Here is a 20392-nt window from a genome sequence, read left to right as displayed (position 1 = left end):
TGCCTTGCACTACCAACATGAGTCTAGCCTCTATTTTATTCAAACTGCCTTGCACTACCACCATGAGTCTAGCCTCTGTTTTATTCAAACTACCTTGCACTACCACCATGAGTCTAGCCTCTGTTTTATTCAAACTGCCTTGCACTACCACCATGAGTCTAGCCTCTATTTTATTCAAACTGCCTTGCACTACCACCATGAGTCTAGCCTCTGGTTTGAAGTGGGACTTCGATGCAATGGCTCGACTACTATTTGATGGGGCCAAACAAGCCTTGAGTTGAAGGGAACAACATGACATTGCAGGCTTGTGGAGCTGACAGCAGTGGAATCTGGAAGAATGTAACTCCAGACTGCTTTGACACTTTATGATCTTCCTGCTGCAGAAACATGTTTTCCACCTTGTTGTTGTTGTCACTTCTCTTGGCCTGTGGTGTGATTCTGCAGCAGATAGCCACCATGTCAACCTCATGTTATCTGTCCCACTATCTATGGCAGACACACAATACTCCCCTGGGAGACACACGCACACACACACACACACACACACACGCACGAACGCACGCACACGCACACGCTTACACACACACACACACACGCACAGACACACACGCACACGCACACAGATTAGTCCCGTGTTCTCTGCCTTTTTCTCACTCTGTCTCTTCGTCTTTCCCTGTTTGGTGTCATCCCTCCATCCGCTCTCCTCCCCTCAAGCCCCAAAAAGGATATCCTCCTCTTTTTTTTTTTTACATCTTCTTTCTCCGCCGCTCCGTCCTGCTCTCCTGCTTTCATCTTTCCCATGCTTTTATGATCCTGTCTGCTCCTGCTCCTCCTCCTCCTCCTCCTCCTCCTCACCTGTTTCCTTCAACCGCCATCCTCTTTCTCATTTCATATCTGTGTTCTTAACAAAATCCCGATCGATTGATTGATTGTTAACGTTAGCAATGATCGAGTTTGGAATTTGCGGAAGATGTGCATCCCTACTATCTATCTATCTATCTATCGATCGATATCTATCTATCTACAGTATCTATCTACAGTATCTATCTATCTATCTATACAGTATATACTGTATCTACAGTATCTATCTATCTATCTATCTGTCTGTCTGTCTCTGATTTCGGGCAAAGTGTGTATCCATGCATGTGCCGTTATTTTTTTTAAAATGTTTTTCTATTACATGCATGTTTGTACTGTACCTAGTATTTTCATGTGAATGTGTGTGTGTGTGTGTGTGTGTGTGTGTGTGTGTGTGTGTGTGTGTGTGTGTGTGTGTGTGTGTGTGTGTGTGTGTTGTTGACACACACACACACTGTTAAACTAAAGTGTATCACCTTTTGGACTGAGCCTTATGTGTGTTGGCGGTGATAAATAACCCCATGGAAAGACGACAACTAATCAAGATTTAAATTGTGACCCACAACCCTGCTGTGTGTGTGTGTGTGTGTGTGCACATGCGTGTGTGTGTGTGTGTGTGTGTGTGTGTGCATGCGTGACGTGTGTGCGTGTGTTGTTGTTGTTTCTTGCTCTATTTTTGTTGCAAGGATCTAATCAAATGTAATCACGCTGATTACAATAATGGTTTATAATCACCTCTTCCTTCCTTTAGCTCTCTCCTGCCTCTCTCTCCTGCTCTCTCCTGTAGTTTGTGCCTCTCTCTCCTGGGCTCTATACCACGAATGTTCTATAAGAAGATCCAGGATCTGTCCCTTGATCTGGTTTGTCTAAACCAGATCAGCTCGATTGTAGTTAACTTGTACTACGAACCCCGGTTGCGACTCGTTAACTCGAACCAGGTTTTTCTAATCAAGCTGAGAGCTCGTGCACATGAAAATGCCCGTGCACTGGAGCTCGTGCCCGCAAAAGAGGCGTGGTTTTTAACAACTGCCAATCACAATGCATTATGGACTGCTCCAACTCCGACATCGCCAGACACGCCTATTTCCTCATTGAATGAAACGCAAATAAGAATCCGCGTTAGATATTATTAGTCTGTTCCCGAATGACTGTCTAAAGTGACCACTTTTATCCACACCAGTAATTTCTTTGAAGAGCGGTTTCTACCTCCACGTAGGCTATCTACAGCAGCTCAATTCACCCTCTCAATAAACTCAAAACCGGCATGTCTTTTGTGGAAGCAATGTGTAATCTATCTCAGTCCAAAATCTGTATGTATAGACCATTTAGGCTCTATGAATAATAATGATCTCATGATGTGTTTAGTCGCACTGATTGAATAATTCCTATAGGCTAATCAATAAAAAAAAGAATGATAATAAAATAAAAAAATGCTTCTGAACTGAATCGACACGGTACGTGCGGGCATAGATTTCATTTATTAAAAAATAGCCTATTTTGTGGTCACATATATAGGCTATTGTCAGCAGAGTCGCATATCTCCATATTTCATATAATGATGCTGGAAATATGAAGTTCAATCACATCATACAGGCCAAAAGCAACACAGTTGCAGCTGCAAAATGCAGGAGTAGCCTAGATATGAATCATCTTAATATGGGATCGCCTGTGTGCAGGTGATCCCATATTAAATTGCTTAGATGTAGTAGGCTATTCTAGCATGTATCACCATTTCAATTCCAACCCAACGTCAGTCTCAGCTCTGTTGCGCACACGGCACCGTGCGCTTTGGAGACGTTTATGTAACCTTTTTATGCCGGTTTAGTGATATTTCTCCACTCACTATTCAGCTGCAATCGATCAGCGGGGTCAAACAACGTATCTAGGCTACTTGAGAGCACAAAAATGAATATATAAAAACATATTCCAAAGTGGTAAGTAGGGCTTAATTAAAATGTAGCCTGCAACAAGTGCAAGGCTTTAGTCCTTGATTAATTCAACATTACAATTCGTGCTCCTTCCTCGATGGGAAACTCGTCCAGAAAGGGGTTGGCCATTTTTCCAAACTGCTGAAGTTGCTATGGAAATATATGTCGGTAAGAAGTTAACTAGCTTTGTAGCACGGCCAAACCAGGGTTAAACCTGAAGTTACCTCGCTAAACCACTAAGCGAGCTTCGTGGTACAGGGCTCTGCTCTCTCCTGTAGTTTGTGGGTGGCATTTACTACTATAACAGGGCGGCATTCTGAGCATGCTCAGTTGAGCAAATATGGGTCACTTCTCCTTCTTCTAATGGCTTTCCGACAGACTGGATGTCTTCCGGCATTGTTGCCTCTCGCAGAATATATCATGCTCCTGACGTGACCACTTCAAGGCCAAGCATGTTGTGTACTACTGTACATTACTTCACAGAATATATCATGCTCCTGACGTGACCACTTCAAGGCCAAGCATGTTGTGTACTACTGTACATGACTTCACAGAATATATCATGCTCCTGACGTGACCACTTCAAGGCCAAGCATGTTGTGTACTACTGTACATGACTTCCGGTCTTGTAACTTCTTCTAATGGCTTTCCGGCAGATTGGATGCCTTGCAGCACATTGCTGCCTCTCTCAGTTGGATGGTCTCACTCTAGACCTGGTTCTTCTTCTTCTTTCAAGTTTGCGGTGTTTCTCACACCTCCTCAATCTTTGCTGTTGCACCTCGTCTCATGTTCCTCTGCTCCTCATCCCTCCTGAGCAACACACCTTCACCTTCGTGAAGGGCTCCTCCGTTAATCCTCCCCGGTCTTGTAACGAGTTCACTAACGACTTTCATTTGAAGGCAGCACATTCACACTCGAGCAATTGTGATGTCACCAGTGATGTCACTCGAGCTATTGTGATGTCATCGGTGACGATGACATCAGTGATGTCACTCAAGCACTTGTGATGTCATCAGTGAGTGATGTCATAAATCCTTCCCTGCTGAGGTTATAAAATAGACGACTCGGTGTATTTCACTTTCACTTTTGGTTTGATTGTCTAGAGATGTCTGCTGCCAGCTGTCTCCTATCTGAAGAGCAGTTTCGTTGTGCCTTCTGTCTGGATGTGTTCACTGATCCCGTCTCGACACCATGTGGACACAACTTCTGCAAAACCTGTATCACTCAGCACTGGGATGTTAATGCCCCATGCCGGTGCCCCATGTGTAATAAGGTGTTCTTCACGCGACCTGAGCTGCATGTCAATACTTTCATATCTGGGATGGCTGCTCAGTTCAGGAAGGCAGTGAGTAGTAGGCCTAAGACAGAGGCTGAAATTCGGCAGATGATCCAGGAGAGACAACTGAAGATTCAGGAGATCAAACAGTCAGTAGAGCTCAGCAAAGAAGATGCAGACAGAGAGATAGCGGACAGTGTGCAGGTCTTCACGGACAGTGTGCAGGTCTTCACTGCTCTGATACAGAGAGGCCAGGCTGAGCTCATTGAGATGTTCCAAGAGAAGCAGAGAATAACTGAGAAACAGGGTGAAGGCTTCGTCAAAGAGCTGGAACAGGAAATCTCTGAGCTGATGAAGCTAACCGCTGAGCTGGAGCAGCTCTCACACACTGAAGCCAACCTCCACCTGCTCCAAATCTTCCCATCCCATTCCCCGCCGGCCGCCTCAGCTGACCCACCAGGCCGCCAGCTGAAGAGGCGCCGGCTTTCCCCCTCGGCCTCTTGGGGGGTTCCTCGTCAGACGCCAGTTCCCCCGCCGGCCGCTTCAGATGGTCCACCAGGCGAGTCAACGAAAGGTCTTGTCGCCGAGGGGACCTTACAAACAGCGGTGCAGGCCCTGACGTCAGCCCTGATGTCAGTGGTCGTCACCCGACCACCGCCAGCGGCAGTCGCTGCTGTGCCTCTGCTGCCGACAACCATGGCAGTCACCCCGCCGCCGGTGGCCGCCACTCGGTCACCCCGGACCACCTTCACGCTGCCGCGTTATGGCGGTAGCACACCTTTAGAGCCATACCTGGCGCAAGTAAGACTGGCGGTGTTGAACAACAACTGGAGTGCCCAGGAAACTGCTGTTCACGTTGCCCTAGCGCTAGAAGGTAACGCGCTGCAGGTGCTACTCGACCTAACGCCAACGGAGCAGTTGGACTACCAGACGTTAGCTGCGGCGCTAGAACGGAGATTTGGTAATCAAGTTTCCACGGACAGCATGCGAGAGCAGATGAATCGCCGCCGTCGCCAAGAAGGGGAGACTTTGGGGAATTACGCAGCTGATGTGCGCCTATTCGCACACCGCGGTTACCCCACCTTCGATCCAGTGGCACGTGAGGAGTTAGCCCTAAGTGCCTTCATCCAGGGGGTCACCCCAGAGAGACTGAGAGAGCACCTACGCATCATGGCACCGATAAATTTCAGTGCTGCACTGAAGGAGGCAGAAAGAGTGGAGGCGGTGATGGCACCACGCTATCAGGGGGGGCCGGAGGTCGACTTGAGTCGGGCTGAGTTTCTGAGTTTGAGGGCCGAAGTCGAGAGGCTCAAGTTCTTGATCCCGGCCGGGGGAGCTCGGTCCGGCCAAGAGACGCCCACCCGCACCGCAGATACCGTTCCTCGCCCTGCCCCTGCCTTTGCCGCTGCCCTCCCCTCTCGATCGGGCAGGGGCCACGTCCCCCCTGAGGAAAGACCACGCCGTATCCGCGACAACCTCTGCCATTATTGTGGTTTGCCGGACCATGTGGTCGAGGACTGCCCCACCTGCCCGAAAGGACGCAGGGCACCAAAAGACTAGGCTCAGTAGCCGTTGGGCAGATGCTACTGAGCCAGACCGACTGCGCCCCTCTGCCCGTATCGTCGTTTGATTGCACCCTCTCGTGGCGCGGTCGGCCCCTTGCCCTCCCGGCCTTCGTCGACTCGGGGGCGGAGGGGTGCTTCTTGGACCGCGGTATTGTTACTCGACTGGGCGTGGGAACCGTCCCACTTTCCCCCGCCCTTGAGGCCATAACCCTCGGGGGTCAGCGCTTCGCCCATATTACTGAAAGAACCATGCCAGTTGACCTTCGCTTTTCTGGGAACCATCGGGAAACGATTCACTTCCACGTGACCGACTGTCCCAGTACTCCCGTGGTCCTCGGCCGCCCCTGGTTAAACCTGCACAAACCCTTCCTCCACTGGTCCCCAGGCAAGGGCAAGGTGGTTTCGTGGAGCCCCTATTGCCATGCAAATTGCCTGGTCGCCGCGCTCTCTCCGGCTTCCCCTGCACCGGTGTCGGCTGCGGCTCCCCCGGATGTGTCGTCCGTTCCCATGGTTTACCATGATTTGGCCCCGGTGTTCGGGAAGGAGCATACGCTGTCCCTCCCACCCCACCGACCGTTTGATTGCCCTGTTGACCTTAAGGCCGGGGCGACCTTTCCCCGGAGCCAGCTATACAACCTCTCCCGCCCTGAGCAGGAATCCATGAGGACCTACATCCGTGACTCCTTGGCTGCGGGCATGATTAGGCCCTCGTCGTCTCCGGTGGCCGCTGGGTTTTTCTTTGTGGGGAAGAAGGATGGGACCCTCAGACCATGTATTGATTTCCGAGGGTTGAACGACATCACGGTGAAGAACACATACCCCCTACCACTCATTAGCTCTGCCTTCCCACCCCTTCATGGCTCCAAGATATTCTCCAAACTTGATCTAAGGAATGCCTACCACCTTGTCCGCATTAGGGAGGGGGACGAGTGGAAGACGGCCTTCAACACTTCCCTTGGGCATTTTGAGTACCTGGTTATGCCATTCGGGCTTACTAACGCCCCCGCCGTCTTCCAGGCTCTCATAAATGACATTCTGAGGGATATGATCGGCCTCTTTGTTTTTGTCTACTTGGATGACATCCTCATCTTCTCTCAGGATTTTGACGACCATCAACAGCATGTCCGCCTAGTGCTCCAACGGCTGTTGGAGAACAGCCTCTTCGTCAAGGCTGAGAAGTGTGAATTTCATGCTTCCACTGTGTCCTTCCTCGGGTATGTGATTGCCGAAGGTGAGTTACGCATGGATCCCGCCAAGGTCGCGGCTGTGGCGGATTGGCCTGAACCCTCTACCTTGAAACAGCTTCAACGGTTCCTTGGGTTTGCCAATTTCTATCGACGGTTTATCCGCAACTACGGCCGTGTGGCTGCCCCGCTTACCGCCCTCACCTCCACCTCTACTCCGTTTCGGTGGACCCCCCTGGCCATGACTGCTTTTAGCGAGCTCAAACGCTGTTTCTCTACAGCTCCCGTGCTCTCCCAACCTGACCCAGAACTGCAGTTCATCGTTGAGGTTGATGCCTCGGAGACTGGAATTGGGGCTGTTCTCTCTCAACGCTCTCCTGGGGATCATAAGGTCCATCCTTGTGCCTTTTTCTCGTGTAAGCTTTCACCCGCTGAAGCCAATTATAACGTCGGCGACCGTGAGCTGCTGGCAGTTAAGTCAGCTCTTGAGGAGTGGCGCCATTGGCTGGAGGGTTCCAAGCTCCCGTTCGTCGTGTGGACGGACCACAAGAACCTGGCCTACATCCAGGCCGCTAAGAGATTGAATTCTCGGCAAGCCAGGTGGACCTTGTTTTTCGGGAGGTTCAACTTCACCTTAACTTACCGACCCGGTTCTAAGAACGTCAAGCCAGACGCCCTGTCCCGCCAGTTCTCTGCTGACATACGGGCTGAGCCCGAACCGGTGTTGCCTGCGGCCTGTTTTGTGGCTACAGTAACGTGGGAGATTTAATCGCGTGTCCGTCTAGCCCAACAGGGCCAGCCTGACCCAAAGGGCGTTCCGCCGGGACGTCTATTCGTTCCTGACTCCGCCCGTTCTGAGGTTCTTCTGTGGGGCCACTCGACGCGGCTTACTTGTCACCCTGGGGTTAGACGGACCCTTGCCTTCATCTGCAGGCGCTTCTGGTGGCCCGCCATGGAGGGGGGTACTAGGGAGTTTGTCGCCGCTTGCCCGGTCTGTGCCCGAAACAAGACTTCGACTAAACCCTCGTCAGGCCTTCTTCCCCTCCCTTCCGATACCTCGTCGCCCTTGGTCTCATATGGCCATGGACTTTATAACCGGGCTCCCTCCATCTGATGGGAACACCGTCATCTTGACCGTCATTGACCGATTCTCTAAGTGGGCTCATTTTATCCCACTTCCTAAGCTCCCGTCCTCCAAGGAGACGGCGGACCTCTTGGTTTTACACGTGTACCGGGCACATGGCATTCCGTCTGAAATTGTGGGGCTTAATTAAAATGTAGCTTGCAACAAGTGCAAGGCTTTAGTCCTTGATTAATTCAACATTACAATTCGTGCTCCTTCCTCGATGGGAAACTCGTCCAGAAAGGGGTTGGCCATTTTTCCAAACTGCTGAAGTTGCTATGGAAATATATGTCGGTAAGAAGTTAACTAGCTTTGTAGCACGGCCAAACCAGGGTTAAACCTGAAGTTACCTCGCTAAACCACTAAGCGAGCTTCGTGGTACAGGGCTCTGCCCTCTCCTGTAGTTTGTGGGTGGCATTTACTACTATAACAGGGCGGCATTCTGAGCATGCTCAGTTGAGCAAATATGGGTCACTTCTCCTTCTTCTAATGGCTTTCCGACAGACTGGATGTCTTCCGGCATTGTTGCCTCTCGCAGAATATATCATGCTCCTGACGTGACCACTTCAAGGCCAAGCATGTTGTGTACTACTGTACATGACTTCACAGAATATATCATGCTCCTGACGTGACCACTTCAAGGCCAAGCATGTTGTGTACTACTGTACATGACTTCCGGTCTTGTAACTTCTTCTAATGGCTTTCCGGCAGATTGGATGCCTTGCAGCACATTGCTGCCTCTCACAGTTGGATGGTCTCACTCTAGACCTGGTTCTTCTTCTTCTTTCAAGTTTGCGGTGTTTCTCACACCTCCTCAATCTTTGCTGTTGCACCTCGTCTCATGTTCCTCTGCTCCTCATCCCTCCTGAGCAACATACCTTCACCTTCGTGAAGGGCTCCTCCGTTAATCCTCCCCGGTCTTGTAACGAGTTCACTAACGACTTTCATTTGAAGGCAGCACATTCACACTCGAGCAATTGTGATGTCACCAGTGATGTCACTCGAGCTATTGTGATGTCATCGGTGACGATGACATCAGTGATGTCACTCAAGCACTTGTGATGTCATCAGTGAGTGATGTCATAAATCCTTCCCTGCTGAGGTTATAAAATAGACGACTCGGTGTATTTCACTTTCACTTTTGGTTTGATTGTCTAGAGATGTCTGCTGCCAGCTGTCTCCTATCTGAAGAGCAGTTTCGTTGTGCCTTCTGTCTGGATGTGTTCACTGATCCCGTCTCGACACCATGTGGACACAACTTCTGCAAAACCTGTATCACTCAGCACTGGGATGTTAATGCCCCATGCCGGTGCCCCATGTGTAATAAGGTGTTCTTCACGCGACCTGAGCTGCATGTCAATACTTTCATATCTGGGATGGCTGCTCAGTTCAGGAAGGCAGTGAGTAGTAGGCCTAAGACAGAGGCTGAAATTCGGCAGATGATCCAGGAGAGACAACTGAAGATTCAGGAGATCAAACAGTCAGTAGAGCTCAGCAAAGAAGATGCAGACAGAGAGATAGCGGACAGTGTGCAGGTCTTCACGGACAGTGTGCAGGTCTTCACTGCTCTGATACAGAGAGGCCAGGCTGAGCTCATTGAGATGTTCCAAGAGAAGCAGAGAATAACTGAGAAACAGGGTGAAGGCTTCGTCAAAGAGCTGGAACAGGAAATCTCTGAGCTGATGAAGCTAACCGCTGAGCTGGAGCAGCTCTCACACACTGAAGCCAACCTCCACCTGCTCCAAATCTTCCCATCCCTGAAGACTCCTCCACACACCAAGGACTGGACAGAGGTCAATGTCCATCACTCATCATGTGGGACTGTGAAGAGCGCTGTGGCACAGCTGGAGGAGAATCTCAGGAAAGAGATGGAGAAGCTGCATGTGGTTGTTGAGCTGAAGAGGGCCCAGCAGTATGCAGTGGATGTGACTCTGGATCCTGATACAGCAAATCCCGAGTCCAGGGGCCCGTTCCAATACCCATACTGTACTTCCATACTATTTAGTAGGCAATATAGACCATTTAGGCCCTATGAATAATAATGATCTCATGATGTGTTTAGTCGCACTGATTGAATAATTCCTATAGGCTAATCAATAAAAAAAAGAATGATAATAAAATAAAAAAATGCTTCTGAACTGAATCGACACGGTACGTGCGGGCATAGATTTCATTTATGTCAAAAATGGAGAGAATGCACACCATAAAATCTCAGCGAGGTGCCGGTGACGGACAAGAATCTATAAAAAGAATAGAAACCGCACACTCTGGCTCCGATGCAATGAATTTAATAGACGGACAACGTTTCGGCCTGGTGGCCTTTGTCATAGTACATGACTTGACAAAGGCCACCAGGCCGAAACGTTGTCCGTCTATTAAATTCATTGCATCGGAGCCAGAGTGTGCGGTTTCTATTCTTTTTATAGATTTCATTTATAAAAAATAGCCTATTTTGTGGTCACATATATAGGCTATTGTCAGCAGAGTCGCATATCTCCATATTTCATATAATGATGCTGGAAATAGGAAGTTCAATCACATCATACAGGCCAAAAGCAACACAGTTGCAGCTGCAAAATGCAGGAGTAGCCTAGAAATGAATCATCTTAATATGGGATCGCCTGTGTGCAGGTGATCCCATATTAAATTGCTTAGATGTAGTAGGCTATTCTAGCATGTATGACCATTTCAATTCCAACCCAACGTCAGTCTCAGCTCCCTGACATAGTAGGTATGTCAGATGCAGTATGCCAAGAGTACCAGGATGTTGTACTACATCAGCTCCTATTTCGGAGTATGGATCGATGCATGCTGCGCCAGCCAATCTTCCCCACAATCCTTTGCGCAGCGGAAGTTATGTCTTCTTCTTCTTCTTCTTCTAATGTTTTATGGCGGTTGGCAAACAACTTTTTGTGCATTACCGCCACCTACTGGAGTTACGTCGCACTGACTGAGCTGCGTGTATAATCCATGCCCACCTCCATGATGCCGTGAACACGTCAATAACTATGATAAAAACACTGACCGAAATATGCACGTTATTATACTGTTAAGAATGAGACTAAGTATCATCACATCAGTTTATTAGAAACAACAACATACATTACAATATAACAGCAATTTGTTTATTTGATTGTCTGTTCCAATTTTGTAAATGCTTAGTCTGCATTTTTTGTATAATGTACTGTTTGTTACTGCCAGACTTTGTTTATTGAATAAAAAAAACAAAAAAAAACAAAAAAACAAAACTCAAATGTGGCGCTGCGGACGTCGGCGGAAGTGAGCAAGAGGTCGGAGTTCAGGAAGCTCACGTGACGACAGATGTAGTGTGTCCCAATAGTATGCATTTTGCATGCATGCTACACACTACAATCCATACTTTGTGAGGGCAGCGGCAATACATACTACAAGAAAGAAGTACAAGTATGGGTATTGGAACGCAGCCCAGGTTTCTTTTTAATGATAGTAGTAGTTGTAGTAGTATTTATTTGTCCTTTCGGGAAGTTGTCCTGCATCTGTAGCAGTCAGACAAAACACAGCACAAGACAAGACGATACAGTACAGACAAGATACAATACAGTACAACACAATGCGACGACAATACGTCAAACAATAACAACGGATATGATCACAAAGTTCTTCACACCAACCCCACCCCAGTGGAAAAAGTAAATAAATAAATGACAAGAGGTCTGGTCATGTGTTCAGAGCTTATTAAGCAGACCAATACTGGATGGTACTGTATGAAAGATCTCTGGGCACGGGAGGTCCGCAAAGGCGGTACCCTGTACCTCCGTCCTGATGGCAACAGTTTATATTCAGCGCTGAGAGGGTGTGACGTGTCACTAAGGATTGCCCTCCCCTTCCTGATTACACGAGACTCACAGAGCCGCGTCATGCTAAGTTGTTGTTGGCCTACAATCTTGCTAGACATATTAACAATCTTATTTAGTTTGTTCTTGTTAGCGATTGACAATGAGAAAAACCAAGCAATAAAACAACAACTGAGGATACTCTCTATAAATGAGCGATAGAAAATAATCATTATATCTCTGTCCACTGTCCACTGATGGGGAACAAGTAAGATGTGGTGTAAAATATGTATGGAAGCTTCTCCCAAACAACCCAGAGAGATTTTCTGATTATGCCTCTGTCTTAGGAAAGCAGAGCTTCTCTTCAGGAAGGTTTTACTATGAGGTTCAGGTTAAAGGGAAGACTGACTGGGAGTTTGGAGTGGCCAGAGGGTCGTGCAACAGGAGGAGAGACGTCATACTGAGCCTCGAGAATCGCTACTGGTCTATAAGGATGAGGAATGGAAATGAGTACGGAGCGTGCTCTGTCCTTCACGCTTGCTCTGTCCTTGACGCTTGCTCTGTCCTCTCTCTGAAGACGAAGCCTCAGAAGGTCGGGGTGTTTGTGGATTATGAGGGGGGTCTCATCTCCTTTTATGACCTAGATGCTGCAGCTCTTATCTACTCCTTCACTGGCTGCACCTTCACTGTAGAGAGCTGCAAGCTCGAGGGTGCCCTCACGCCCGAGGGTACCCTCGCGGGTCCCCGGCCGCTGACCAATACCTAGCTCGGACCCGTGCCGGGTTCGGGCCCGTTTCAATAGTTAAATAAAATAAAGTTATATTACTCGCTTAATTTTACACAGCAGCAGAGTGAGCAGAGCAGTCAGACAAAGAAGAGGAGGAGCGCATAAGACACGCACACACACACACACACACACACACACACCGTCCCCACACACACACCCTCACGTGATGTTAGTCTGCCACTCACATGTCATGTGACATGTTGTAACTTTCCACTCAGTCCGTGTGCCGTCCATGTCAAAAAACGATGACAACAAAACAAGCCGTGTGTGACCATGTCGTGAGAGAGAAACAAGATGGACATAAGAACAAAGTTAGCGAGGGTCCCCCCCAATGCAGTAGGGAAAGCTCAATACTGGAAACATTTCAACCTCGTTAAAACTGTTGAAAACGAACCCATTCGGCCATACTGTACATTGTGAGGACACTAACGTTAGTCAATGCAGCGAAACGGTAAGGGGACATTCACACCAAAAGCGTTTTTTTTTCAGTCAGAACGCTATGAAAATCATGTTGAGAGCGCTTCCATTGTGCACAAAACACAGCGCACGGAGCGTTTTTTTTGCGCTCCGTTTGTTTTCCCCTGCAGTCGCGTGCAGTACAGATCAGAACACAACGACCACAAGGACGGTAGCCAGCTGGTTTTGTCTGTTTGATGTTGTTCACTGTCAACACGAAAGCCAGATTATTGCCAATTTTGGCAGCAGCGGAGGTTGAAAATCCCTCAGGAGGAGAAAAGGTAGGAGAAGAGGAAAAGACGAGCAGGGTGCTTTTCCTCTAATGTTCAACTTTTTTCAGCTTTAAAACACCCACAGCGCTCCTCCAAAAACAACAGACGCCACCAGCGCTGAAACGCCAGGTGCGTTCATTAAAAGAGGAGCACGTCTAGCGCGTCCTTACATAGAGAATGAATTGCAGAAAGACGCTGGCAGCTCCAAAAACACTTTGGGTCTGAATGTCCCCTAAGTCTGCTCTTTTAATTTCGATATGCTTGAGTGACATAATGTTTCAGTTTGGGCATTGTTGCTGTTGGCAATTAAGCGATGGTTTAACGATGGTTCTCTTGTCCATGTCCTATGTCTTATTGTGACAAGCTGGAGGAGTTTTATAGGCTACGGTAGTGATTGCAGAGGCATCATAGTCGAAGCATGTGCGCACACCTGTGTGTGTGTGTGTGTGTGTGTGTGTGTGTGTGTGTACAGTACACTATGTAAGAGGGGGAGGAGAACAGCAGTCACAGAGCTCCCGTGGCTGTCAAGTTTAGAGCCCCCGCAGCGCAGCATGCACAGCACAAAGAGAGAGAGAGAGAGATGTGTTGTCATATTGTGATAACGTTGAGCCTGGCGGCGGGCTCGGGCCTGAATGTCACGGGCCGGGCCGGGCCGGGCTGATATTTTTGTATTATTACAAAATGTGTATTATTGTTTTACTGGTGAGAGGAAATCAAACTAATGAGATATATAGGCTGTTAACTCTGCCTGAAAGCATTGATTTGGTCTCATTTACATGTAACATGTATGTATATTATGTTTACCTATTCAAGGTCTTATAAGTGGATACAGGAATGGCAGTAAACAAATACGCTGTTCTCACGAGCTATAGATATAGATGTAGAAGTCCTATTGTGAATTGGGTCATGATGGTTTGTCATGTTTTTAAAGTGGGTCCCCAGAAAATAACAGGTTTGTAAAACACTGGATTTGACTCTTCATGAGTTCTTTTTGAGCTGCAGCCAGCATGATGGCCCAGCAGCTCTACAAGTCACTCTGTCCATCAGTCGGTCGCTCCACGAAAAGTTCACCAAACTCAACTGAGCATGCTCCGCTCCGCTCGAGTGACATCGCTGATGATGTCATAATGTCAATGCACTGATGTAACTGTTAACATTGTGACATCACTAGTGATGTCATAAACAAGTGCCCACTGCACTCCAGGGCCCCGTTCCAATACCCATACTTCCATACTATTTAGTAGGCAAAAAAAGATTTAGTATGTCCCAATACATAGTATGTCAGATGCAGTATGCCAAGAGTACCAGGATGTTGTACTACATCAGCTCCTATTTCGGAGTATGCATCGATGCATGCTTTGTCAGCCAATCTTCCCCACAATCCTTTGCGCAGCAAGAAGTTACATCTTCTTCTTCTTCTTCTAATGTTTTATGGCGGTTGGCAAACAACTTTTTGTGCATTACCGCCACCTACTGGAGTTATGTCGCACTGACTGAGCTGCGTGTTCATGAATGAGATAATTAACTTTAAGAAAGCCTTGAAATATGTTAAAACCAAACAAGCATGGAGTGTGTACCAAAACATGCATATCTTGATTCCTGTTTAGAACTCTGACTTAATGTTTTTGCTTTATTTATTTTATTTTGTTTATTTGATTGTCTGTTCCAATTTTGTAAATGTTTAGTCTGAATTTTTTGTATAATGTACTGTTTGTTACTGCCAGACTTTGTTTATTGAATAAAAAAAAAAAAAAAAAAAAAAACTCAAATGTGGCGCTGCGGACGTTGGCGGAAGTGAGCAAGAGGTCGGAGTTCAGGAAGCTCACGTGACGACAGATGTAGTGTGTCCCAATAGTATGCATTTTGCATGCATGCTGCACACTACAATCCATACTTTGTGAGGGCAGCGGCAGTACATACTACAAGAAAGAAGTACAAGTATGGGTATTGGAACGCAGCCCCGCATTTATCATCAGTGACATCACACTCGAGTGACATCACAGACCACGAAACCAGAGCGAAATGCATCCAACAGGAAGTGATGAATAAGAGCAGCTAGATATTTTGCCTGTGTTGTCCTATTTGTTATCAGGCAATCAGTGTGCAGTTTGACATTGCATGGATTCTGGGTATATATTCAGCAGCCTAGTGTATACAGTAGCCTTAACATGAAGACATTGGGGAGTTTAAGAATGTAGTTTTGAAACAATCTCTCCCTCCCTCTCTCTTTCTCCCCCCCTCTGCCTCTCTCTCCCGCCTCTCTCTCCCCCTTCCCCCTCTCCCTCTGCCTCTCTCTCCCCCCCCTCTCTCTCCTACCTCCCCCCTCTCTCTCTCAGGACACGGAGGTGGTGAACACAGCTATTCTGACAGGTCGTCGCGTTGCAGTGCCTGTCAAACTGGTCACCGTGGAAACCGACGGTCGGGTGAGGGAGGTGGACGACTCGGTCACCTGCACCTCCACAGATGTGGACGTGGTCAAGGTGCGTGCATGCCCGTGCACACACACACACACACACACACACGTACGCACACACACACACACACACACACACACACACACACACACGTACGCCCACACACACACACACACACACACACGTACACACACACACACACACACGCACACACACACACGTACACACGCACAGATACATAGACACACTTGTACAAGCACAGACATACGCATACAAACAACTGCCAATGGTACAAGCCTATTTTTTTCATGAGCTTGTTCCATTTAGATTTTAAATTGTGCATTTCTATTTAGAATAGGGTATCAGCTAGAGAACAATTTGGCTCTGTCAGGCAGCCATCGGTACAGTATTTCAACAGCATGTCCATTTTTAAATCTGATTTGTAGGGGTGTGACAATACACGCATTCGTATCGAACCGCTTTAGGTGCAGTACGCACTGCAAACTGAAACGGATCTTTCACTGCTAAACAGTACAAGTCTACAAGGGTATAAAACTGAGAAGAAAAAGATGAAAGGTGTTAAAAAAAAATGAAATAAAAAAATTAAACTAGACTGTGAAAATAATAAAACAAGTCAAATAAATAAATAAATAAATAACAAACTGTGACAGCACTGTGTCCTATTGAAACGAACCGCTACACACCCCCATACAGATTTGCATTGCTCTCTATTGCCCCCTGCAGTGCATGTAGGGGAAGTGAAGGAAGGTGAAGGAATAAAAGACAAACCGTTTTAAAAAGTGGACATTGTGCTGAAATAAATGCTGCTTGGGTGGATGCAAACGTGAGGAAGGAACACAGTTTGATTGATAAAATGTCATTAAGGCATGTTCTACTAGGTATGATGGGATTGAGACAGCGAGAGTCACAGCCTGAGAGGGAGGGAAACACAGCGAGTACAACAGCAGAATTGAAAGAAGAGAGCGGAAAACCCAGCAAAGCATGGCAGTAAACTGGAGGCGTTTTACACAGCCAGAACACCAACTTGTCATCTTAATGCCTCTTGGTGGATTTGTGGTAGTTCTCAATTCCCTCCGACTGTATAACAGACCAAAATGACACACTTATCACACAGTGTGTGGTGGCTTTTCTTTCTTTTGATCTCACCATCTCCATCTCTGTGGCTGTATGGAAATAGATCAAAACTGTTGAAATGTGAAGACATTCATCTTATTCAGCTGTTAAATCGAGGCAAAGCTTTGGGAGCTTACGAGACGGAAGAAAAGAGCAGGGGAGATAGCTGGATCAGATCCCGTGCGTTGGTTAAATCAAACCGAATAAAACAATAGCGTTTGGTTGAGCAGAATAGAATAGAATAGAAGAAGAGAAAATCGGATGAAAACATGCTGGTTAAACAAACTGCTCCAGGTAATCCAGATGTAGCCACTGATGCTTGCCAGGAATTCTCTGGAAGATGTTCCGCTGTCTTCTCAGAAAAAATAATTGAATGGTCTCGTAAGTATAGTTCCTTTTTGTTAACCTTTATTTATTTCAGGGGGAGTCTCACTGAGAGAGCAATGCTCTCTTTTTCAGGAGCGCCCTGTTCACATTCTCACACACACACACACGCACGCACGCACACACACGCACGCACGCACGCACGCACGCACACGCACACACACACACACACACACACACACACACACACACACACACACACATCTGGAAGCTTCCCAGTACAACCACAGTCTGATCTGCTGGCCACTGAGCAGCTCCACTGGAGCGGTTGGGGGTTAAGGGCCTTGCTCAAGGGCACCTCAGTGGTGGTAATGAGGGAGGGGCAAGTGCTGCTTTTTCACTTTCTCCATCCAGATTGATCCTGCCGGTCCCGGGGATTGAATTGATTCTTTACTGGAAGAAGCCTCAAAAATGCAAATATTGATTATTTCTTGAGGGAAAATAGGCCTTTCAACAAAATTGAAAAGATGATGAATTTATAATTCTTTATATATCATGAATCATCTTACGTACCTTATCTTTCTGTGACTCCACTCCAACATTGAGCTTAGATCTCCAGTCAAACTTTATCCTACCTTCCACCAGCTAATGGTTATGTAAAGGCGATCGATGCCACGTGAGGATGTGTAGTCATGTCAGGTTTGCTCAGAATACCTTCATTTTTCTGGCATTTAGCTGCCATTAAACTTAAAAACGGGTTAAATCCCCAAAAAGTCGAACACCTTTCCCCTGACGCTGAGTCAAATTGAGGTAATTTCCTTGGCCAAGTCGAGGCTTAAGCTGCAGTGTAGTTGAAACGTCTGGTGATTTAAATGTACTTCCTGAACTCTGATGCATGCCACTGCTCTCTTGCCATCTCTCTGCCTCTGTAATCGTTCCTGTCTACCTCCACTGTGCACTAATGTCATGTCATGTGATCGTTCCTGTCTACCTCCACTGTGCACTAAGTCATGTCATGTGATCGTTCCTATCTACCTCCACTGTGCACTAACGTCATGTCATGTGATCGTTCCTGTCCACCTCCACTGTGCACTAAGTCATGTCATGTGATCGTTCCTGTCTACCTCCACTGTGCACTAATGTCATGTCATGTGATCGTTCCTGTCTACCTCCACTGTGCACTAAGTCATGTCATGTGATCGTTCCTATCTACCTCCACTGTGCACTAAGTCATGTCATGTGATCGTTCCTATCTACCTCCACTGTGCACTAAGTCATGTCATGTGATCGTTCCTGTCTACCTCCACTGTGCACTAACGTCATGTCATGTGATCGTTCCTGTCTACCTCCACTGTGCACTAACGTCATGTCATGTGATCGTTCCTATCTACCTCCACTGTGCACTAATGTCATGTCATGTGATCGTTCCTGTCCACCTCCACTGTGCACTAATGTCATGTCATGTGATCGTTCCTGTCCACCTCCACTGTGCACTAATGTCATGTCATGTGATCGTTCCTGTCTACCTCCACTGTGCACTAATGTCATGTCATGTGATCGTTCCTGTCTACCTCCACTGTGCACTAATGTCATGTCATGTGATCATTCCTGTCCACCTCCACTGTGCACTAATGTCATGTCATGTAATCGTTCCTGTCCACCTCCACTGTGCACTAATGTCATGTCATGTGATCGTTCCTGTCCACCTCCACTGTGCACTAACATCATGTCATGTGATCGTTCCTGTCTACCTCCACTGTGCACTAACGTCATGTCATGTGATCGTTCCTGTCTACCTCCACTGTGCACTAACGTCATGTCATGTGATCGTTCCTGTCTACCTCCACTGTGCACTAATGTCATGTCATGTGATCGTTCCTGTCTACCTCCACTGTGCACTAACGTCATGTCATGTGATCGTTCCTGTCTACCTCCACTGTGCACTAACGTCATGTCATGTGATCGTTCCTGTCTACCTCCACTGTGCACTAACGTCATGTCATGTGATCGTTCCTGTCTACCTCCACTGTGCACTAAGTCATGTCATGTGATCGTTCCTATCTACCTCCACTGTGCACTAATGTCATGTCATGTGATCGTTCCTATCTACCTCCACTGTGCACTAACGTCATGTCATGTGATCGTTCCTGTCCACCTCCACTGTGCACTAATGTCATGTCATGTGATCGTTCCTGTCTACCTCCACTGTGCACTAACGTCATGTCATGTGATCGTTCCTGTCTACCTCCACTGTGCACTAACGTCATGTCATGTGATCGTTCCTGTCCACCTCCACTGTGCACTAATGTCATGTCATGTGATCGTTCCTGTCTACCTCCACTGTGCACTAATGTCATGTCATGTGATCGTTCCTGTCTACCTCCACTGTGCACTAACGTCATGTCATGTGATCGTTCCTGTCTACCTCCACTGTGCACTAATGTCATGTCATGTGATCGTTCCTGTCTACCTCCACTGTGCACTAAGTCATGTCATGTGATCGTTCCTATCTACCTCCACTGTGCACTAAGTCATGTCATGTGATCGTTCCTATCTACCTCCACTGTGCACTAAGTCATGTCATGTGATCGTTCCTGTCTACCTCCACTGTGCACTAACGTCATGTCATGTGATCGTTCCTGTCTACCTCCACTGTGCACTAACGTCATGTCATGTGATCGTTCCTATCTACCTCCACTGTGCACTAATGTCATGTCATGTGATCGTTCCTGTCCACCTCCACTGTGCACTAATGTCATGTCATGTGATCGTTCCTGTCCACCTCCACTGTGCACTAATGTCATGTCATGTGATCGTTCCTGTCTACCTCCACTGTGCACTAATGTCATGTCATGTGATCGTTCCTGTCTACCTCCACTGTGCACTAATGTCATGTCATGTGATCATTCCTGTCCACCTCCACTGTGCACTAATGTCATGTCATGTAATCGTTCCTGTCCACCTCCACTGTGCACTAATGTCATGTCATGTGATCGTTCCTGTCCACCTCCACTGTGCACTAACATCATGTCATGTGATCGTTCCTGTCTACCTCCACTGTGCACTAACGTCATGTCATGTGATCGTTCCTGTCTACCTCCACTGTGCACTAACGTCATGTCATGTGATCGTTCCTGTCTACCTCCACTGTGCACTAATGTCATGTCATGTGATCGTTCCTGTCTACCTCCACTGTGCACTAACGTCATGTCATGTGATCGTTCCTGTCTACCTCCACTGTGCACTAACGTCATGTCAT

The 20392-nt window shown here is 47.4% G+C and overlaps 1 protein-coding gene across 1 annotated transcript in view; it reads left to right on the top strand.

Annotated features, from left to right (window-relative positions):
* LOC310783785 (transmembrane protein 132C) overlaps positions 1-20392 on the top strand; it is a gene marked incomplete at both ends in the record, with an annotated part of 144414 nt that overhangs the window by 57226 nt on the left and 66796 nt on the right. The window contains one exon of the mRNA XM_083644690.1: positions 15598-15741. Coding sequence (XP_083500816.1) covers positions 15598-15741 — 144 coding nt within the window. The remainder of the gene's footprint in view (positions 1-15597; positions 15742-20392) is intronic.

This window comes from Poromitra crassiceps (genome assembly GCF_964638095.1).
Source record: "Poromitra crassiceps genome assembly, chromosome: 10".
Taxonomy (NCBI): domain Eukaryota; kingdom Metazoa; phylum Chordata; class Actinopteri; order Beryciformes; family Melamphaidae; genus Poromitra; species Poromitra crassiceps.
This window is presented reverse-complemented; position numbering and strand designations above follow the sequence as displayed.